Source organism: Podarcis pityusensis (genome assembly GCF_964106645.2).
Source record: "Podarcis pityusensis genome assembly, chromosome: 3".
Taxonomy (NCBI): Eukaryota; Metazoa; Chordata; class Lepidosauria; order Squamata; family Lacertidae; genus Podarcis; species Podarcis pityusensis.
The window spans coordinates 2344086-2367458 of NC_138026.1; the positions used below are offsets into that span (position 1 = coordinate 2344086).

The following is a 23373-nucleotide window of genomic DNA, read 5'->3' on the forward strand; positions in this document are numbered from 1 at the left end:
TCCCCTTTCATGAAGCTCACGGGGTGACCTTGGACCAGTCGCCAACACTCAGCCTGACCTGCCCCACAGGGTTATTGTGAGGATAACTGAGGATGGGGGAAAGAGTCATGGGCACCACCTGGAGCTCCTTAGAGGTGGGATATAAATGCAATAATAAACAGTCAAAGAAAAAAACAACCCAGTAGTTTAATCTGAGGCCCAGTGTACACATAAGCAGTAATAACTTTCTGCACATTGCATCATGTGAAAAGTGAGGAGCTGCTTCCCATAAAGTTACCCAGTTTTGGTGTTACAGTTAACAGAGGTGGTTTAGTTGAAGTTGTCCAAACTGTATGGCAACTCACTTCACACAAATGCCTTTCCACATCTTACTGATGGCCACACATGTGGCTCACTGGATGTATGAGTTGGAATGAAATCTCTTGATGGTCAGACTCCCTCATGAATTTTCATTCTCATTTATTTCCATAAGGCTTTTGCCAGTACAGCTTTCTTTAGTATGCCTGCCACAATGATTAGTACCGTATTTTTCGCCCTATAGGACGCACCGGCCCATAGGACGCACCTAGATTTTTGGGGGGGGGGGGAATAAAGGGGAAAAAATTATTCCCCCCCCCCCCGCCCAGAACGGGTCCCAGAGCGATGCCGAAGCTGAGCGCAGCTTCGCCATCCCTCCCAGAGCTTGCGCGGCTGGGGGCGGGGGAAGCCAGAGCTTCCCCCGACCCCAGAACAGGAGCCAGAGCGATCTTCGCGCCGGGCTCCCTAGGGCTGCACATAGCTTTCTGAAGCCTGGAGAGGGAGAGGGGTCGGTGCGCACCGACCCCTATTACTCACCAGGCTTCAGCAAAAGCCTGTATTCGCCCCATAGGACGCACACACATTTCCCCTTCATTTTTGGAGGGGGAAAAGTGCGTCCTATAGGGCGAAAAATACAGTATTTGAATCAATTGACTATTTCATGATTTCATCCTGGTAAGAAATTTGGAATCAGTACGGACACATAGCTCTTCAAGGCAATGTGTTCTAATTGTTGAACTCCCCCTTCCTTTATGTGTATAAATAGCCTCCTGCTAGATAACGAGCGCTGGAAGCAAGCTGATGTTCCGGCAGAGTTTCAGGATCTTGTGGATTCTATATCAGATGGCAGAATTGCTTTACCAGAAAAAAAAACAGGAGGTGAGTTTCTTGGCTCCTTGTTACTTTAGTAATTTCCATGTGGACATGATGCTGCAAAATGTTGACAGGCAAATTTTATGTTTCTGGAGCAGTAGACCATTTTTAAAGGGTTAATTTACTTTGAAGCACAGTAGCAAACTGAGGATGTTCAACCAAATTAAAAGAAGAGAAAAGGCAAAGACCGGAGGGAGGGAGGGAGTTGGGAAGGTTTGTCATACCTTGCAGGGCTGCCTCCTCAGGGCTGCCGCCCATGTCCCAGCCACCCACTCCTGCACTGGACCGCTGACTGCAGCCTCTTGCTCCTCCCCTCCCATCTCAGGGCAAGGTTCAGGACAAGCAAGGGGATTCTTCCACCCTAGAATCTATCCTGGCTCACTTAATGGCAGCAGCTGGAGCGGCCCAAAACAAAAGAAACCTTCATACGGCAAAGAGACTGGAGCTCACATGTCAGCCCACTTGCAGCATGCTCATTGGTCAGAAAAGCACTGCCTGCCCGTCCAGGGGACAGGAATTCCCTTTACCAACACTACCACTTCCTTCTGTTTCTTTCTTTTTCCGTGCTTTATCAGTGGAGAAGACATTCAAAGCTTCAGAAAACAAACCAAAGCAAGGTTCCACTTCGATCCAAATGGAAGCAAAGTGCCTGTCCAAAGTTCTGAACCAAAATAAGCTATCTGAAGCAGGTTTTGGTTTTCCCTGTGCACACTCTCTCTCCCACCCACTTTTTTGGCTTCCCTGCAACCTTTTCCGCCATCCAAGGCTGCTGTGTCCTCCCTCCCCGACTCTTCTTCGCTACATATCCCCTCAAACTTGGCTGTTTCACCCTCCTGAGTAGGAAGAAAGGGGTCGCTGGGAATTCAGTCCAACAGAAGTGGCTGGAAGTTAAGGACCCCCCCCCCCAAATTCCCAGTTTTTGCTGGTGTGGATAGTTGAGAGCAGCAGGCGCCTGAAGGGAACATGGACCCCCCAATGCTTGTGAGAGAATCCTGTGTGCTACAAGTTGCGTGGGTGGTGCATGCTCAGAAATGGAGGGAAGCAGGTTCTTCAGCTGAGCCCCTGTGCATTGTAAAGAAACTACTTTCTGAATAAGAGCATGCCTTGCGCCTGTGCATTGTAAAGTACATAGAGGGACTCTGTTGAAGAACCTGCTTCCCTCTGCACCTGAGCATGCGCCTGGGGGACTAAGCTAGTCCCTCCGGTTCACAGACTGCATGCCAGTGTTATAAAGTGGAAATGGAGGAGTAAAGTAAAGGGTAATTTTCATCCCTGGGCCTTTTTTTAAAGAGACAGTTGCAATGTTATTTGTGTTGTTTTTAATTTTAGATCCCCCCTCCTTTTTTATTCACTTGTTTTAGCACCTGAAGAAAGAAAGCCAACTGACTTCCTTGTTGTTGATGGACAAAAATATGCTGTAGTTGGGTAAGACATGTGTGTTCCCCATCATGGCAAGTTCACTTTTGAATATTAAAATATTTATTAGTTTTGTGAAAGTTGAGGAAAACTCCTGAGTAAGTCTCCTGCATATAATTCCCTTTTTAAAATCCTCAGCAAATTTCAGTCAAATGTTTGTTTTCTTTCTTTTGATCTTATCAGGTGATAATTTGGGTTCCTCCAAAATTAGTAGCCAGAGATATTATATGGTACATACCACACCAGTATTTCTGTTTTAAGTCACTGCTGTGTGCTCTGAACTTAGGAAATGCTAGTGAAAAGAAAGATTCAAAAGTAAGATTTTTTTAAAAAAGTTTTTCATCTAATTGATGTTGCTGCTCTGACCCCAATGTACTGTTGGGATAGCAATGATTAAGTAAGAGTAGGAATATTTAAAAGAAGAGGAAGTAAATTTATATGATTTCTCTAAAAGTGAATTGATCAACAAATGAAAGTGGTTCATTAACTTTGATGCCTGTTTTTTTTCTGGGTTGAGCCTCTAGAATATAAAACAAGAGGAACTGGTATGCATTAGTATTTTTATGTTTTAGCTGAAGATTGTACTGTTAATGCTGGATTCCCTTTTTATATTGTTATATTTATGTCCCGCTCTTCCTCCCAAGTTGCTCAAGGTGGTGTATATGGTATGCCCCCTTATTCTGTAAGGTAGGTTATGCTAAGGGACTGTGACTGGCCCAAGATCAATCAATGGAATTAATGTCCGAGTGAGGACTTGAACCCTGCTCTCCCAGTTCCTAGTCCGACACTCTAACCACTCCACCAGTCTACTGTATATTTTGAAATTTTGTTTGTCTATCTAAACACTTATACATTCAGTCATCACTTAAGATATCTTAACCAAATTTGGCAGGATGGTTCTAGAGGTCAAAGAGGAGTGCTTTGTCTATTTTGGATAGGTTGCTGTTGGCTTCTTAGAATTGCTGAGCACTCCCTGCGCGTGTGTGTGTGTAGTCACAGCAGTATACTTCGTTGAAATAACTTCTGATCTTTTACCATTTTGCTGCAGAAAATTGCACCCTCCTACTCCGTCAAAAACACATCAGTAGTTGGTATTTGTGACTTTCCCTAAAATGCACCATCTCTTTCACTGACCATAAGCTAGCTCTACTGAAGCCAGTGAGAATTTCCCCATTTAATTCAATGGCATATGAGCTGAACTCACCTGGAAAGTAAAATTCAGGAGCCACAGTAGAAATTGGCAGGCAATGGTGTTGGCTAATAGCAAAAGATGAGAAGGAAAAGGTTGAAGTGTGTTTTTAAAGATGTTTTGATGACTTGCAGTCTGTCATATGGTCTGAGTGTGTATGTTTGATTCTTTGTCTTGCAGGACAGTGTTGTTGTTAATTAGAATCATCCTTGAATACTGCCAATGTGTGGATAGCATCCCCTCAATAGCTACTGACATGCTTACTCGTCTGTCTGATTTACTAAAGGTACAGCTCCCTCAGGTCCTTCCTAAAATGCAGGGAATGTACCTTGCTTTTTAAAATATATTTTTATGAAATGGCTTTATGGAAATAAATAGGTATGGTCAAGGAAAATGTGGGGGGAAACATCAGAAAACTTGTGTAGGACTTTGAACTCTTTTTGATGCACACAAAAGTTTGTAAGAGAGCTTTCTGTTCATTTTTTCACCTTGTGGAATGCAAAGCAACTCCCAGTGTTGACTTTGATATTTAAGCCATATGCCTTCCCTCCGTCCTGTTGAATGTCATTATTAATTTTTGTGCTGCTCCTAGCTCACAGCCAGCTGGATCAGCTTCAGACACTGAGATTAAACTACAAATTAGTAAAACAAAGAATAACTTAATCTATAACTGAACAAATTCAAAGGCCTTGCCTTGTGCTTTGAAAGACCATTTGACTTAATGCTGCTGATAAAGGCCAGTATTTTCAGTTTCTTGGAAGAGTTGTTTGTTTCTTTTTTAGCACTAAGGTGCTGATTTCTGCAAGTATCTAGCTGGAATAAAATAAGCACTGTGGCATTGCATGTCTCAGAAAAACTAAGAACTTGGTAATTGTTGTCGTAAAGGAAGTGAGAATCATAAATGTTGGAAGGGATCCCAGAGTTCATCTAGTCCCCACCCCCCACCCTGTACGATACAGAATCTGCACTAAGACTGTTAGAACAGCAGTTCATGGAAAGAGGCTTTTCAAGCTCACGTCTCTCCTCCCCACTCCTAGAACCCTCTCCAGAGGTTCTGGGGGACGTAGTCCAGCTGGGTCAGACTAAAGCACTTTCCAGTCAAGCAGCAACCTGTTTTTCACCATGCCCTCTCCTCTCCCACTCTTTCCCCCCAGCAACTGGTGTTTGGAGACATGCTGCCTCGGAGGCTGAGATGGTGCACAGCTATCATAACTTGTAGCCTGATCTTCCATGAATTTGTCTATAAGATCATAAGATAACTACAACATGACTCCCAATTCCCATCAGCCACTGTGTTACTGTTTACCTTTCTCTCTTTCTCAGTATTTTAACTCAAGAAGTTGTCAGCTAGTGCTTGGAGCAGGTGCCCTGCAAGTGGTTGGCTTGAAAACAATAACTACAAAAAATTTAGGTATGGATTTGGCTTAAACTTTCTATGGTCATGTAAATTCCCTTTTCAATTTTCTAAAGAAACTTCGAGTAGGCAGCTTTTCCAGAACATATTTTTGTGGTTGCAATGTGGTTGTATTGCAAATTCTTTTATGGGCAGTATGTGAAGGAGCTAGCGTGCAATAGATATTTTAAAATTCAGTTCATGAAAAAGAGCTGCCTTCTGATTAACTTTTGTGTACTGGCACAGTAAGCCTTTGGAACATGCTGTTGGTGAATTTCTAAAATAAAAGTAGTATTTCCTCATGCAGAATGCTGTGCATATTTTCTTTATTGCAGTTTGCATAGGAAAAGATCTCATAGTATAGTAATAGCTCTTCTGTGTTGTTTTCTTCTGTTTTCTTCTCTGTCTTCACAGCCCTCTCATCACGCTGCCTGCAGCTCATAGTGCACTACATTCCTGTTATCAGAGCTCACTTTGAAGCTCGCCTGCAACCCAAACAGTTCAGCATGCTTAGGCATTTTGACCACATTACCAAGGTATTTTTCTAATAATTTTCTGGATTGAAATACCTTGTTATTATTGTTGTTGTTATTAGGTAAGAAAAACCTGCATGCATTTTACATTCCCTGCATGGGCCGTCGTTTTGGTGGTTCCAACCTAGAGGTGTGCATTACTATGGTTGCATAGTAATAACCTCAGTGCAATGTGAATGTCCATTTGCTCATCTGCCTTTGTTCATTGACAGTCCTGGGAATAGATGCTGTAGGATCTCATAAACCTTTTTCTTTTCTTCTGAATTAGTTCACATCCATAATACCAATTCCAGCAACTGCCAACAGATTCCCTTTGTGCTGCAGTCCCACCTGCTCTTGCTTCCTTTCTCTAAACTCCCATCTTCCATACTCCATTGTACATGGGAGAAAAAGCTGTCTTTTAAGCATCTAGAACAGTGGTTCCCAATTAGGGGCCCGGGGACCCCTGGGGGTCTGCGGAACACACTCAGGGGGTCCATGGCACCGTCCCCTGCCAGGGACTTGCTTATCTTGTTAACTGCACAGTGAAAGCCTTCCAGGGGCCACCCAGCCTCTGCTCACAACCAGCACCTGCTTGCTGGTAGGGGAAAAACTTGTGAAAGAGTTGGGGGATGGCAAGTAAACTGGGATTGGGCAAAAACCTCTGACACAGTTTCATAGAGAGGGGGGAAGAGAGTGCAAACAGCTCACATGCTTATCATTTTTTAAAAATGTAAGGGATCTCTCCCCCCTTGCTCTCTACTTTTTCACTGAAAAGAACTTCTAATTGCTTTCAACAACTAGTTTAGTTTAGAGGACTCTCCCACTGCTTGGTAGTACGGTTTTCAGTTAATCTTGCCTTATGAGTTTGGGATTCATGTCTCATCTTGGAAGCCCAACAGGGGAAATAGCTAAGCAAATTGCCACTGTGATTACCACAGCAGCTCAACCTCTGATGATTTAGTTTAGTGCTACGGCTGGGCAATCCTTTCTTTTCAACATTGTGATATATCAGTAGCTAACAGAGCCTAGGACTTGCCGATCAGAAGGTTGGCGGTTCAAATCCCCGCAATGGGGTGAGCTCCCATTGCTCGGTCCCTGCTCCTGCCAACCTAGCAGTTCGGAAGCACGTCAAAGTGCAAGTAGATAAATAGGTACCGCTTCGATGCTCCGTGCGCTGTTCTGGTTCGCCAGAAGCGGCTTAGTCATGCTGGCCACATGACCCGGAAGCTGTACGCCGGCTCCCTCGGCCAATAAAGCAAGATGAGCGCCGCAACCCCAGAGTTGGTCACGACTGGATCTAATGGTCAGGGGTCCCTTTCCCTTTACCTTAAATACCGGTATATGCTGATATATTACTATGTCTGGAATTTATCTTGGCTTCTTCTTCCCACCTTAGGGCAGTAAGCAGCAGCTGAGAAACATGGCCCACCACTACACAGTGAGCGAGTTCCGATGCCTCTCGGGCTTATGTTTGATCCGAGGAGCATTGGGGCTTTGCTGAAAGAGGCCTCTCGTCCCCCAGCTGAATGATCCAGAGGGGGGCTGGAAGCTCTGCTAACTGCACGGCTGAGGGGAGCGGCAGCCGGGCACCCTTCAGTGGAGCAGTTTCATTGAGCCCCCACCCTGCCACCAGCTCATGTGACCGCAGGGCAAATTAGAGGCTCCATAAAACTGCTTGGCTGAGGCAAGGGCAGTCGCATGCTCCTCCGCCGAGCAGTTTAAAGACGTGGAGGGAGGAAGAAGCTGTATTGTGCCTCGCCGACACAGCTTGTTTCTGCCTCTGTCGGTGTGAGGGCAGAGTGGGATGGTGGCTTCACTCCGTGGTAGATCGCTGGTGAAACGGCTGCAGCTCCTGAGTTCCTCTGCTACCAGCGCCAGCTGGAGGGAGCCAAGAGCTCAAAGAGATTAATGAGTTGAGCACAGGAGGACTAAATAACAGTAATAAATTACTACTACTACTACTACCATCATTCCAACATTCCAGCTGTTTTCCACTCAGTCTTCCCCAATACCTTATCAAGCCCTGGCCAAGCCTTCACCTATGTCTTGAAGGTGCAAGATCCCTTAGTTAGCAGAACCATATGCTGCAAAATTCTGCTAGGATGTACCATTTCAGATTAGAAGTAAGGAATAGCATGTTTGAATACTCTCTCATACAAAAAGCCTTCTGCATATAGAACACGTACAAGTTAGGGACACAATTCCTTTTTAAAAATTCAGTTGTAGTGGGGACACGTTTTTCCTGCTGTCTGGTGATAGGCAGTTTTTGGTAATATAACAAATTTTACATAAAATCCTTTAGTAAAGCTAAAATCCCCTAGGCTACCCCACATTTTCCTCAAATAATTGCTTTGCACAGGTAACTACCACAGAGTTATCAAAATTTTCCTAAGTAGGGGTCTGTGACTTGGCTTTAGAAAAATAGGGGGTCCTCAGTAATTAGCTAATTGTGAACCACTGATCTAGAAGGATTGAGGAAGACAAAGTCTTGTTTCATTTGCATGGAGATTTGGATAAGATAAGAAACTGTAATGGGCTTGAGAGAGATGTAATTTCTTCCATGCAGAAGGGAAAAAATTGCTTTTCCTGACTTTCATACTGTTGCACAAGTCAGGGAAATCTCTTGACTTTTCCCAAAACTCCCAGCTGCCACAGGTGTTGGTAGTGAGGACAAATGTAGACTAGACTAATTGGTCAGCCGGCATTTGTGGGCGCCTTCCAAGTAAGTATTACTGATTAAAAATGTAGCAGCAGCGGCAAATGCATTGTAGTCATCTTTGTTTTTCTTCATGCCTTCTGGATAGGCTCTTTAGGACAGACTCTTGCATAAATATAAATAATAAATATTATATTCTTTTCAGGATTATCATGACCACATAGCTGAAATTTCAGCAAAGCTCGTAGCCATAATGGATAGCTTATTTGACAAGCTGCTCTCTAAGGTAAATATTTGCGGATAGAATCATGCTTCTTAACAAAGGTTTAAGTTCTTCAGCTCATGCAGAATACTCAGTGGGTACATGGACAATACTTTCCTTGTTCAGGTGCTTATTGTTTCTTAGCAGTTCAGTATGCTTAGGTATTTTGACTACGTTAGCAAGGTATTTTTCTAATAATTTTCTGGTTTGAAATGTCTTATTTTTAGTATTGTTATTTGTAGCAGAGAATTATAGAGGATACCTTTAAGTTTTATCAGATGATTGCTCCAAGAGGTCCACTGTGCAGTATTTTGCTAACTTGTTACATTAGTAGTTCAATGGCAAATAAAAGCATAAATGTCCAGATATGGACCCCAGACTCAAAAGGCAAGGTCAGGTGTGCCTCCCTTATACCTGAAGTATCACATTCTTAAACAAAGAATCCAGTTCCACTCCAAACCCAGACTCTGTGTGTGCAGAGGTGTACATGGGAGTTCCCCGTGCAAACAGCCCCTCCCATTGCATGCTGAGCTATATTGTATGTACATAAAGTAACTATATTGTGCATAGCTCTATTGTGCATCGTATTTGCATTTGCAGAAAACTTACATACTGTTCTTTGGGGCAGTTTTTCTTAACAGCTGGGAAAGAGGATATTTTATGGTAGTTATCTGATCAGAATTTTAGCACATTACAAATCATCTGTATAGCACATCACAGTTGATGATGAGAAACTGAACCAGCCAGCAGAAAGATTATTACTCCTGATGAGACCAGGGTCTCAGGGTTGGATACATTAATTTAAAATACAATGTTAAAAATAGTTTAAAGCAATCTACTTGTGGTGAACCTGGCTCCAGAATCACAAAAATAGGGTGATTTAGGGTGAAACTCTTAAGAAGATATTTATCAGGTGTCAAAGGCCAAGGTAAAGATGCGTGCCTTCAGCATTCATTGAAAATATATGTTGAAGTTGCCAGACACAGCTTTGAGGAGAGAGTTCTACAAACTAGGGCCTACCACAGAGAATGCCTTCTCCTGGGCCACCACCCCAAGTTTCTGTGGACAGCAGAACTACCAAGCAGGCATCCCCTGCTGATCTGGAGACCTGAGAGGGTCCGTAGGGAAGGGGGTGGTCCTTCAGATATTTGGGGCCTGAATCATTTGGGCTTAAAATGCTAACATAAGCACCTCCTTAGATTGGGCCCAGAAATGAACTGGCAACCCATGAATTTCCAGTGTTTTTTAAAGTAGCAGCCAGAAAACAACTTTAGTGACACATTCCCTGTCTTTGTTAACAGTATGAGGTGAAAGCACCTGTTCCTTCCACCTGCTTCAGGAATATTTGTAAACAGATGGCCAAGATGCATGAAGCAATATATGACCTTCTTCCTGAGGAGCAAACACAGGTGAACCGTTTTGAGTGGTGTGTTTATTTCTGCTGTAGGAGTGTCACGTATGCTCCCAATAGTTGAAGAGGCAACTGCAAATGAAGTCTACATTTGCTGATTACTCATATAAGGAGGATCACATCTCATGTTATTTAAGATCTTGGCTTAAAATGCTATGCATATGTAAATTATTCCTTATTTTATGTAACACATAAATAGTAAACATCCAAAAAATAGAGATCAGTATTGGAATAGCTTTACCTCATTTGAAATATGGCTGCAAGTAAAGCCTTTAATTATGGAGTCTTTTAATAGCCTTGGGGAAATGGTCCACTAGGTATTTCTGTGTTGTCATGCTGAACCAGGTGGGTTGGTTCCCCCTAGCATTCAAAGGCAGGAATGTTCTTAGGAACTTGTAACTAACTCGTTCCCAGAAGCGACCTCATTCTGGTTTTTTTGCCAGGTTAGAGAAGGAAGAAATTGTGGGAGATCTGCAGTCAACCCTAACAGTGCTAGTGAGTATAGAGTAGGATCAGTGATGGGAAAGATGTTCTTCTCTCCCTCTTTCTCATGCTGCACACCATGGAGGCAGACATGCCTCCACACAGCTCTCTGCCTTGTGTGTCTAAGGCTGCCTTTGCTGCATTTATCATCCCAAAAACAAGTATCTTCATTTCTTAATGTTGCTACATGTCTGTGACTTGATTAAGTAAGGCATTTTTAAACTAACTTCAGAGTGTGGTCTATTTCATTGTATGGGGTGGGGTAGAAGGGGACCAGTTGACTCAAGCAGCAGGAATGGAATCAAAAGGTTTAATAGCCCAATCCTGTGCTTCTTTAATCTGCTTGATGCCAGATTTAAACTCTGCTATTGGGGCTCTTTATGCACTAGTCCCATGTTTTTAAAAACTGGCACCAGCCATTTCCCTATTGTTTGTTAACCCACACACATGGGTCCTCTTACCAATACCCATCAGAAGTTTACAGGATCCACACAAAGATGGAAGAAAGTTCCAGTTGCAAGCAGTGCCCGGTGGTATTGTCTTGCCAGCGACCCAGAGTAGTGTGCTGCCATCTGTGGAAATAGTGACTGAGGTTGCTTCTGGAAATGGGCTAGTTAGAAGTTCCTGAGAGGCAAGTATATTCCTGCTCTCGAGTGCTAGAGGGAGCCAAACCCACCAGGTCTAGTATGGCAGGATGGGAGAAGTAATGGACTCTTTTTATTTAAAACAAGTAACACATACTATTTAATTGCAGATATTGTCTCATTAATTTTACTTGTAAGTTTGTGTGTGCTTGGGCAAGGAGATTCCCATGAATCAGAAAATAAGTAAACCATTTCTTGGTACTAGTTTAAATATTATGGCCCCTACGTGAAAGCTACTGACAACCATATCTCCTTGGCCACACCCCAAGTGGGACTGTAGCATCTATAAGTAGCTTCACACCACCACTGTATATTATTAACCTTTGGCGCAGTCCATTCATGCAGAGTTGTTATGTGAGATGACATCATGAAAAAATATGCCATACTTAAGCATGGTTCTGAAAGAATGGGTTTCCCAAACTCCATGGGGGGGGGGGAGTACCCCTCCTCCCTGTGCCTTGGTGCGTTGGCCAGGAAACCCCAAACAGGGGTTTGGGAAACCCATTCCTTCAGTTCCGGGGGAAAGTATGGAGAACTAGGGGGTTGTTTTTTAAAATAAAAACAAAAATGCTGGAACCATTATTTATGAAGTGCTCATTATTTTCTGTGCTGGCGGAAGTGCACAGTGGCACATAAATGCGAAGTTGGGTATGTACATGAAACTGACTACAACTCACAACTTAAGTGCATTTAACTTGCACACATATGCTTGGCAATAAAATAAAAAGGGGGCAGACATATGGGAAAAGAAGAGTTTGGCAATCCTACCCACCACTGAACCCAGTGTGTTTTGACATTACACAATTTTGGCTTTACGCGCTAGCCCCAGAACATAACCTCGGCGTAAGTTGAGTCTTCTGTATTCTTCATAGTCACTCCTCAAGAGAACAAAACCTTTCACCTTCTTACTATATATTCTAAAAAGGAACATCTTCTATATTGTTCTCTAGATGTTGTTTTTAAGAATTAATGCAAGCTACAAACTTCACTTGAAGAGGCAATTGGCCCACTTAAATGTAGTCAATGACGGAGGACCTCAAAATGGGTATGTTACACAAGGTTTTTTATATAGGAGTTCAAGGGTAAGGCTGCTAAATACAGTCTATCTCCTTTAAGCATTTGATTGATACTGCTGGATGGCTGTGCACAGAAAAGGACCTAACGCTATGGGAAAGAACACAAGTGTTGAGATCCAGAATACAATAAACGTTTTAAGAAAGAGAATTCTAGCAAGAGAATATGGAATTTAATGGATGCATATTTGATGTAGTTATAGAAGTTATATTATTAAACACAAAACATAGTATTTTGTGATTTTGAACATCACAGCTCTTCAGGAATTAAAAACAGTTTTACTACTACCTTACACTAATAGTAGATGGTGATATTTTCAAACTGTTATTAACTATACAGGGTGGCCCAAAAGTAGGTATACTGTTGAATCAATGAAATTCATCACAACAGATTATTTGGGTACACATAGGTGACACACAACAAAGTTGCAGTTAAATTTCAGGCTGGCAGTTAGAAATAATAGTGGAGTCAGATAAAAGGATTATTGTGAATGATGATGGCAAACTTGAGTCCAGTACAAAGGAAATGGATTCTAAAGCAGTATACCTACTTTTGGGCCACCGTGTATTTGTGTTGAAATGCAACACAAATACAGTACAAAGCAAAATAGATCAGGCTTAGCACACGAGACCAAGTGCACAACACTTAGCTTGAAACATCCAGCCCTTTTGTCTCCTCAATGTGTTTATTTCTGTTTCAGATTGGTTACAGCAGATGTAGCTTTTTACACTGGAAATCTCCAAGCTTTGAAAGGGCTTCAAACCCTAGACTTGAACATGGCTGAAATCTGGGAACAGAAGAGGTGATAGTCCAGCAGAGCAGAATTGCCTCTTGGCATGGGATGGTTTCTTCTTTGTAGAAGATGAATTATTGGAACATAGAAGAGGAAGCTCCCTTGTGATGTGGTGAAAACCAACTATGGGAATGACTTTGATAGTTCTTTTGCAAGAAAAGTGATCAGTTCTCTGTGCAATTTCTTCATTCTTTCTGGAACGAGGCTCAGGTTTCTTTGGACCAAATCCAAAAGAATATATAGCTGTAACACAGCTGTAGTTTTCTAGAGAGTGCTCTGTAAATCTTTATATTAAAAAGATGCTTTGCATTTCCTCTAGTGCAATGAAATTCACATGGTGTCTCACCTTTATTTAATGATGGTAGTTTGAAAATTCTTGCTGTTGAATTATAGAAAATGTTTTCAGTATAAAACTTTACTGTTAAATTATTTTTTTACAGATGTTTCTATAAAGTCTTATCTGCATAGATTTGGATTTGTTAGGGTGCATCCTGTTCCAAAGTATTTCCATAAATGATCTTCATACTCCCACCAGAAGATGACATTTTAAATGTTTCCCAGCTCTTGAAAGTAAAGCCCTGCAACTTATTCTGAGTATAAGGGCATGTTAATAAGATAGCTTATCATAGCCAGTAAGCTTGTCAAACTATGGGGGGGGGGGGGAGTGTGTTAATTTTTTGAACACTTCTTTTAAGAACCCCTGCCCACTCTATTTAAAATGTTATGTGTAGTTCTGACTACACATAAGTGCAGCAGGAGATGAGGCATGACTAATTTATGAATACTTTTTCTAATGCTACCTTTCAGGCTGGTACCTGCCTCTCTTAAGTAATGAAGTGCCTGTGTATTTCACCTCACAGCATTTTTACCTAAACCCAGTGAGTGCCTACTCTTGTGATGATTATGTACAATGATAGTCCACCATGTTTGTGTGCCTGTGATTTCTTCAGACAGGCATGCCTATCTGTTAACATTAGCAGAAGCCGTTGTCAATCAAATAAAGTTGTAAAAATGAGCTGTTTAAGAGAGCAACTTCTTTAAGAATAGGATAAGCACAAGGCCAGATTTTGTTAACAACAAAAAAGAAAATTCAGACAGGGGGCTTGATGTTTTATTTCCGTACCTTCCAGATGTGGAATTTGTTTCCACATTTGTAACAAGCAAAACATGATTTAATTCTAAGAACATAAAGTACACTGAGGTGGTGATATTTTCCCATATTTAGAAGTACATTTAGGATTTCTTAAGAAGTAATAGCTAAAAAGTAAGAGAAGCTAGAAGATGAGGGGTGACAGTAAAGGAGTAACATTCTAAGGTGTCTCTTCTTTGGGTAAACAGAGAGCAATAACTCCAGCTTTAGAGAAGGATAAAAGTGAGGTAACTGAGCAATGCTATCGTTGCTGTGATGGTACTATAGCTTGAAGGTATTAACTGTAGGAAGGAAGACAATGTTAACAGTTAAGTACTAGACATTTTAAACAGCTTATGTGCCATATTAATAAATCATCTAAGTGTTTTATCATGGGTGCCATTTATGCTTTATAAGGTGGTTGCACTTAATAGTTAACAGCATATTTCACAGCTTTTTCAGTTACAAGCCATTCAAAACTCATTGAACATCAGCATCTTAAAACATCTTACACAAGAGATGTCTGCCTTTTCTTAAGACAAACAATATTGCACTTTAGATTATATTAGCTGAATTATAGATTCATTTAAAGAGCTGCATCTTAAATATTCTTTCAGTTAAGAAAGTTCAGAAAAATTACTTAGAAATAATACTGTTGGTACAGTGAGTGGATAGCTAAGTATAGAGACCTTCTGTGTACAAATCTAATGCCTATGGGTTCTTCCACTTGTGAAACTAGGAAATATTACCAACATCTCTATTAGTTCACTTATTGGATCAGTGATCAAGGATCCGAAGATTTCCAGAGACTATTTTGTTCTCCAATACAGCTCCTGGTGGGATATCTATCCTGTCACCATGGTTTGCAATGATGATGACGGTTCCCTACATAATAAAAGAAAAAGGGGAAAAAATTCAGATCCTTTTTTTTTATTGAGTGTGCTGCTTGGACTTGAACTCTTTAATTAGATTTTCTTAACTCAGCTTTTAACTGTTTTGAATTAATTCTAATACATTTCATACAGTGATTCATGCCAAACTTGTATGGCTGGTATAAAATAAATACATCCTAAATATTTACCTACAGAAATTTGTAAAACTTAGTTTACATACACTATGCAACTTAGTCATATTTAATAACTCTGCATACAAATAATTTCAGGCCCCATTTCTTTTGAAGACCAGCAAAGCGGTACCGAAGATATTTCTATTTTGTCACTCCAAACAGCAAATAAGGATAAATTGTGATTCGAGGACCCAATCCCCGCATAGCTAATCTAAAGGGAGTGGAGGGTGGGTGACTCGAAGAAAATGTGTGTGCAATGGCGGGGATGGCTGGCACGGCCGCATTTGAACGGCAAGCCACGCCCCCGCTGAGCTTCCCTATTGGGTGCCCAACCGGGAAGGGCGTGGCGCTCCAGCCCCTGGAGTTGAAGCAGGGGGCAGAGCGCCCCCTGCATGACGCGGGAATCGTTTCCCGCTCACAACCCCTCCCCTCCGGGAGGAGGAGAGGCTTTCCACCATATTAATCTGAGATATATCAATATTTAGAATCCTGTGTACAGCTCTGGGCACACCTCAAAAAGGTACAGAAAGGCAACTTCAAGTTCAAACCTATCCCTTTTACTGAGAAGTCTCATTAGTCAATGGGACTTTACTTCCCACTATGTGGATATAGGTAGTGTTAACAAAAATCAAAGGCTTGGAGGAATGCCTAAAGTACTTGTGCCTTTTTATTTGAAGAAGACTTTGGGAGATAACAGTTATGAATGACTGCAGATCACAAACAGAAACACTTAAACAGAGATGTAAAATATGCTAGAACTTGGAAGTTGGCAGCAAGTTCAGGACTGACAAGGAAAGGCTTCAAATAATGCACAATTAATGTTTGAAAACTGATTAAAAGCTCACAGTGTTAACTCAGGTCAGTTCACCTGAGGTCAAACTGAGAAGGTATCAAGACTATTAAGCAATGGCAACCTAATGAAATGTCCATGTTTCAAGGCAGTATATGTGACACCTTGCAATTAGCAATCAAAAACTCTTAAAAAACTAAATATTCGGTTCCTGGCATGGGACACTTTTGCCCCTAGCTGTGGTTCCAAGTCCAGATAGAAAGCACAGGGCACTCCATCTACAGTGGTACCTCGGGTTACATACGCTTCAGGTTACATACGCTTCAGGTTACACACTCCGCTAACCTAGAAATAGTGCTTCAGGTTAGGAACTTTGCTTCAGGATAAGAACAGAAATCGGGCTCCGGCGGTGCGGTGGCAGCAGGAGACCCCATTAGCCAAAGTGGTGCTTCAGGTTAAGAACAGTTTCAGGTAAAGTACGGACCTCCAGAACAAATTAAGTACTTAACCCGAGGTACCACTGTACATAGGAAGAAAAGCTTCTGTTACCACCAATGGGAGCTTTTCTTCCAGTGCCAATAGCAGGCATGAGAGACAAAATCTGAAATGAGACCACAGCTGGGGCATATGGTCAAAGCCCCCCATGCCAGAGTCCCAGTCCAGATCAGGCCACTTTTACAACTTTTAAAAAGCCATCCACACTATTTCTAATTAAATGAGTGGTCCCTGGTTGAGTTTGGCCATTAGAGATGCCACATGTCATTTCTCTTACAGAGATTTATCACTCTATTTTCAGATGTAGTGTGATTCTTATTTTGGGTACACACACTGGGAAACAAATGGTTTTCAATAAATTTCTCGAAGGCAAATATATACTTTCTTTCACATATTACATGTTCTACATCTAATGAAGAGATGAATATTTGTATATTTAATCTTAAGGGAGGTTGACAGATCAACGATTTCTACATGTTATCAAAACACAAAGGCAATTTGTATACAGAAAATTGTATGCCCTACCTTTAATGCCACATTTTTGCCAAATGTGACATCGCCTGAAACAGTCAGATGATCCAGTTCCAGCATATCTGGTATACTTTCAAACCTCTTCAGGTAATCTTGAACCTTTTCAAAAAGCAGACATTAAAGAATGATGCCCCAGGTCCCCATATACGTGTCATCATGAAAGATTTGTCTGGGAATTATTTGAAATATAAACAACTACATGGCCTACCTAGAACTATGCTTATTTAGTTGTTTATCATGGAATTTTATAACTTTCTTTTTTTCCTCACCCCTTTAACTAAAGACAATTATTATTTTCCTATAGTTTCATGCAAAATGCAAGTGATTAATGGACAGGGAATTGCAGTCATGGGGGCAGCAGTCCTTTTCTAAATTCATCTAAGTTTAAAGGTTTCTGGCAGGCATCATTGTTATCCCTCTGGAAATAAAGGTAGGCTACTCATAGCTTTAAGGGATGATTACTTGAAGGACCTGGGGTTGCAATGTTCACACCCAGGATAGAGCAAATGGGAGCTTGCTCATGCCAGTTTGATGGATCAACACACCTGACTTGGATCTGGGTTAACAATGGAAAACTGAACTGAACAAATGAGATTGTGTAAGCATCCACTATCAAATATGCCATTGTCATAGGAGAATATTTATAAGAGTTCTGACGACAAAAGCAGTTTAAAAATAATGTGAAAACAAGGCACATCAACCTGCTTCAATTTGCCCTTGAATACCTACCATAGTAGGTTTTCTGGTTAAATGCTGATGTGAAGGAAGTCAAGAATATCACCTGTTGCCCGAGGGGTTTTCTAGTAAGGGTCGAGATTTTCCAGTTTCAAGATTTTCAAACAAATCCACAAACCAATTAAACTGTGCCACTTTCATTTAAGTACATCTAGTTCTGCTGAGTCGGGATGCGGGTGGCGCTGTGGGTAAAACCTCAGCGCCTAGGGCTTGCCAATCGCATGGTCGGCAGTTCGAATCCCCGCGGCGGGGTGAGCTCCCATCTTTCGGTCCCAGCTCCTGCCCACCTAGCAGTTCGAAAGCACCCCTAAGTGCAAGTAGATAAATAGGTACCGCTTTATAGCGGGAAGATAAACGGCGTTTCCGTGTGCTGCGCTGGTGCCGGCTCGCCAGAGCAGCTTCGTCACGCTGGCCACGTGACCCGGAAGTGTCTCCGGACAGCGCTGGCCCCCGGCCTCTTAAGTGAGATGGGCACACAACCCTAGAGTCGGACACAACTGGCCCATATGGGCAGGGGTACCTTTACCTTTACCTTTTAGTTCTGCTGAAGTAAACTGAGCCTAGTATTCCCAATTTGAGCTACTCTGCCAGCAACAGTGGTAAAGACATCAGATAACACAGAGCTACTCTACGGCATGCCATCTCGAGAAGGCAGATCTGGCTAAAACAAACCACACAGCTTAGATAAAAAGAATGGCTTTTTAAATCAAACCTCTCAATTAGAAAGAGACTTAACACATTTTCTTTGTTTCCTATTATCTAAGATATATAAGCTTCTTTTGGGGTGGGAAACAAAAGACAAACAGGTGAAACCAGTGATGATACACTGGGCAAGGGATTTTAGTTATAATACAGAAATGGAAGCATGGGAAAGGTTATGGAATATGGATTTGAAATTTACAGCATGTTATACATTGAAAGAAAATTATATGAAAATGATGTACAGATGGTACTTAACACCCAGTAAATCAGCAAGAATGTATAAGTCAAAATCAGACACATGCTGGAAATGTAAATAGGAAAAGGGCACATTCTATCATAGATGGTGGTCTTGTAAGATAGTATAAGACTTATTGGAAATTATTTATAATGAACTGAAAAAAATGTTGAAGGTAACTTCTATTAAAAAACCAGAAGCCTTTCTTTTAGGGATACTAGGGCAGGATATACTGAAAGACCAAGCAAAATGGCTTATGTATGCAACCACAGCCGCTAGGATGCTCTGCACGGAGATGGAAAGAGGACACTGTCCCAACAAAGGAAGAATGGCAAGCAAAGTTAAATAAAGAATGGCAAAATTTACGGGAAGAGTAAGAAATCAAGAAGAAAGAATGGGGGAGTTATGTGGATCATCTTAAAAATATTGTAAACAAACACACCAGCAGGATTAATTTAAAATCAAGCAATTAAAAGGTGACTTTGGAAGAAATATAGAGAGAAACAAAAGGAATTAAGGAGGAGATGCAGTTCTGAAAATGTTTTTACAAGAAACCAAGGAAGGGGAAGAAGGAAGTCAAAACAGGTAGGTATGTAAATGTAATTGATGATTATTATTGTTAAATTGAAAAATGAAAATAATTTAAAAATAAAATAAAACCACACAGCTTGGTCCACCATTACATGCAAATATGGTCAATGTTTTACTGCCAAGCTATAAACAATTAAAAGGAGCTATTCTACAAGCTAGAATGCCTAGCCCTAGGCAAATAAAAAGTCTTCTCCTGGCACTAAAAAACCATCCAATTAGGCATCAGATAAGCATGTATGTGAAGAGGATACGCCACACACAAATGCAAGTCACCACCATCAAGAAGCTCCTCTCTTCATCTGAGATTAAAGGACCTAATGGTAGCAGTGGGCTCACCAGGGGAGATAGAAGGGTTCAAGCAAGCAATTGTAGATACTAGTTGTTTGGGTAGCCATCCACCAAGCCATTTAGTGCTTTATAAGTAATACCTAACACTTTCAATTGTACCTGAAAATAGACATGCAAAACTGTGCCTATTTAAATACTGATAAGATATACTCTATACAGCTGGTCACAATTAGTAACTTAGCAGCTGTGTTTTGCAATAAATTGGAATCGCTGGGAAATATTCAAAAGGCAGTTCTCTATAAAACAAATACTAGCAATCCATTCTAGAAGTGATCTGAGCATGGAAAATTGTCCCGGGCTCTCTCTGGGAGGAATCTCAGCTGTGCTTCATTCTTAGCTGGTGGAAGGCACTGCATGCCACCGATGCCGCTTGGACTTCTAGTGATGACGACGGATCTATCAGGACTCCCAGACTCTAGAATTAGTCCTTTTGGGGGGATTGAAGCCCTATCCAGAAACCATCTTGCTGACCCACCTACCAATGGAATCTGTCTTATTTAGATTGAACTCCAGGTTTCTGTGTCTCATCCAATCCGTTACTGAACCCAAACCCTAATTCAGTAAGTCTACTGGTTAACCTGACTCCAGTGAAACAGAGTAGAATTGATTGTCATTAGCATAGTGAAGGCACCTCACTCCAAATTTCCAGTTCATTTAATTTACTCTTAGGGCAGCATTCAGGAACGCAACTAGATTGGCTTCTAGTCAGCCATGTGAAGGAGCTTGATAAAACTGTTTACCCATCATCTGCAATTAACATTTTTCTTGTTCCTCTCATTTAAGAGCTATGCTTACCTTGGTGAAAGAGCTTCCCAGTTTGACCAGCGGCACAGTAGGGAATTCCCTTTTCTCACTCATTGTTAAAGATCCAGCATTAAGGCTATATAGATTGGACATCACAAGTAGAAGATCAGACGTGGTCTTGACAGGCAGAAACCTGCTACGGGGTACATTTATTCCCAGAGAATTCTCAAAACTTTTAATGGCAGCACCAACAGCAGTCTCCAGCTGAATAACATTTAAACCACCGTCTAACGTCTGGAAGAAAAAGCTTCATCAGTTAAGTAACTGTTCAAGAACGTTAACAATGATGATGATGATTAAAAATTTCTGTTATTTCTTTAAATATCACAGAGTGGTTTACAATATAAAACACAAAAACACATAATAATAATAATAATAATAAATTTTATTTATATCCCGCCCTCCCCAGCCAAAGCCAGGCTCAGGGCGGCTAACAACAATCAAATAATCAAACAATCAAATAATCCAACATTCTAAAACATTTCATTATAAAAATTAATTAAAATCAAATTAATGGCAACCGTTAAGCAAAGTTCTGTGCAGGTTGCCAGAGGAGGGAGTCAGGCTGGGCCCTGACCAAAGGCCTGGTGGAACAACTCTGTCTTGCAGGCCTTGCGGAAAGATGTCAGGTCCCGCAGGGCCCTAGTCTCTTGTGACAGAGCGTTCCACCAGATTGGAGCCGCAGCCGAGAAAGCCCTGGCTCTAGTTGAGGCCAGCCTAACCTCTCTGAGGCCTGGGACCTTCAGGATGTTTTTATTTGCAGACCGTAGGTTCCTCTGTGGGGCATACCAGGAGAGGCGGTCCCGTAGGTACGAGGGTCCTAGGCTGTATAGGGCTTTAAAGGTTAAAACCAGCACCTTAAACCTGATCCTGTACTCCACCGGGAGCCAGTGCAGCTGGTATAGTACTGGATGAATGTGATCTCGCAGCGAAGACCCCATAAGGAGTCTCGCCGCGGCATTCTGCACCCGCTGGAGTTTCTGGGTCAGTCTCAAGGGCAGCCCCACGTAGAGCGAGTTACAATAATCCAGTCTGGAGGTGACCGTCGCGTGGATCACAGTGGCTAGGTCAGGGCGAGAGAGATAAGGGGCTAACTGCTTAGCTTGGCGGAGATGAAAAAATGCCGCCTTTGTTATAGCTGTAATCTGCGCTTCCATAGAGAGGGAGGTATCGAAGATTACACCCAAACTCTTAACGGACGGTGCTGGCACTAATTGCATCCCCGCAAGAGATGGGAGTTGCCCCCCCAATCCCATATCGTCCCGTCCCAGCCAGAGGACCTCTGTCTTCAAAGGATTTAACTTCAACCGGCTTCCACGTAACCATCCAGCCACAGCTTCCAAACATCTGGTCAGTGTGTCTGGGGCCGAGTCAGGATGGCCATCCATCAACAGATAAGAGTTGGGTGTCATCGGCATACTGATGGCAGCCCAGCCCAAAACTCCGAACAAGCTGGGCGAGGGGGCGCATAAAGATGTTAAAAAGCATCGGGGAGAGCATCGCACCACATACCACAGCAACAACAAAAACAATACCCCCCCCCCCCCAGTTTAAAAGGCCAGGCAGTTTAATTAGCCAAAGTCCTGGGAGAAGCTTTCACCTGGCTCCTAAAGATATGTAAATAATAGTTGCTCCATCCAAGCTATAGCTCAAAGATGTACGTTTTGTCCGAGTGCACCACATTTTCAAACCACAAAAAGTATAAATAAGGGGAGGAAGAGATCCCTAGCACTTCATCCTAATACCTCTTGTTAAGGTTTATTTGGTCCCCTAAGTAGCCTGACGTGAAAGGGAGGACCTTTAAGGACTTGGCTGGTAATAAAAATCATAATCCCTTTTAATTTGTGTACTGCCTTTCTATACTGCTGGGCACAAGGTGGTTTACAAGCTGAAGGAACAACAAAATATACAACAAAGTTTACACATAACAATACAATACAAATAAGTCACAATAAAAATATAAGTTAGTCCATTTATTTATTTACATTAATTGCCAGTTCTTGATCCTTAAAACCAAAATTGATACATAATAATTACATTACATTTTCCAATTTAATTTGGATATATTCCTGTAATATCCAAAGCTTTTTATATCCAAAACTTCTGAAGAAGTGATAAAGAGAAGTATAAATACTTTCTGAAATACTTCTCCCACTACTTAATCCAAAAGGATATATTTTGGATCAGGCTTCCAATATTTCCTAAACTTGACACAAAGTTTTCAAGATTGGCATTTTTACCCTCTTTTTTCAATTTTGTCCCTTCAGTTTCTGACCTTTTCAGATTCTTACCTTTGGATTGACAATAATTTCCATATCAATAGCATTCTGCTCCTGTAGCCGTTTAATTGCAGAGAGTGAAATCCATAGGTTGTTTGTGTTGAATATTTTGAATTTTGAAACAGACTTGAATTCATCTACATGGGGTTTGGGCACCTGAGCTATCTCCACTAGTCTCAGTTTGTTCTCATATTGCGTGAGCGTACCACCCTGGAAAAACAGAACAAATAGAAGTGAAATGGGATTTTATGTGGGCACAAGCAAACATAAAAAAGCAAATTTACCTTGCTAAAACTAACTGTGACCTGCTTGCCTTTGGTTTCTAGCTTAAATCAGACAAGTGATCTTGGCAGCATTCAGCTAGAATGTTTTCACCAGTTCCATGCCACCTATTACACAGTTGGACATACCAAGTTTTCTACTTGTTTATTAAAACAGCCATTTAATAGTGGTTTTTCTATTGTGACTTTGTTGACAGAAAGATGGTTCAATGAAGTCATAGTTTAAGGTAATCTATAACAAAGTATAAATAATGGATCTTGTTTTTGCTTGCGTTTTAATTGTTTTGAAATTGTTAGTGTCTTGACACAGCCAAAGGAGACAAATTCTAAAAAGAAATTCAAATAGGCAGGTCATAAATAGAAAAAAGTTAGAGTCTATCC

The 23373-nt window shown here is 41.5% G+C and overlaps 2 protein-coding genes and 1 long non-coding RNA gene across 10 annotated transcripts in view; 1 reads left to right on the forward strand and 2 right to left on the reverse strand.

Annotated features, from left to right (window-relative positions):
* The window catches only part of VPS54 (VPS54 subunit of GARP complex), a 49139-nt gene extending 35118 nt beyond the window's left edge, over nt 1–14021 (forward strand). For 6 of the 7 annotated variants that reach the window (XM_080997362.1, XM_080997360.1, XM_080997361.1 and 3 more), the window contains exons 15-23: nt 1064–1176; nt 2532–2595; nt 3956–4061; nt 5099–5186; nt 5583–5704; nt 8545–8625; nt 9903–10010; nt 12090–12184; nt 12914–14021. In XM_080997362.1, the coding sequence (XP_080853488.1) occupies nt 1064–1176; nt 2532–2595; nt 3956–4061; nt 5099–5186; nt 5583–5704; nt 8545–8625; nt 9903–10010; nt 12090–12184; nt 12914–13019 (883 nt within the window). In that variant the 3' untranslated portion in view covers nt 13020–14021. The remainder of the gene's footprint in view (nt 1–1063; nt 1177–2531; nt 2596–3955; nt 4062–5098; nt 5187–5582; nt 5705–8544; nt 8626–9902; nt 10011–12089; nt 12185–12913) is intronic. The other variant, XM_080997366.1, reaches the window with a different exon arrangement.
* On the reverse strand, nt 12364–12871 carry LOC308472528. Its single transcript, XR_013983555.1, has 2 exons — nt 12801–12871; nt 12364–12717 (listed from the first exon to the last, which is right to left on the reverse strand). It is a non-coding gene; the product is annotated as an uncharacterized lncRNA (long non-coding RNA).
* Nucleotides 14022–14101: 80 nt separating the features above from the next.
* Nucleotides 14102–23373, reverse strand: part of UGP2 (UDP-glucose pyrophosphorylase 2) — a 31945-nt gene continuing 22673 nt past the window's right edge. For both annotated transcript variants that reach the window (XM_080997426.1, XM_080997425.1), the window contains exons 7-10: nt 22724–22921; nt 20424–20666; nt 17012–17116; nt 14102–15020 (exon numbers count right to left, since the gene is read on the reverse strand). In XM_080997426.1, the coding sequence (XP_080853552.1) occupies nt 14913–15020; nt 17012–17116; nt 20424–20666; nt 22724–22921 (654 nt within the window). In that variant the 3' untranslated portion in view covers nt 14102–14912. The remainder of the gene's footprint in view (nt 15021–17011; nt 17117–20423; nt 20667–22723; nt 22922–23373) is intronic.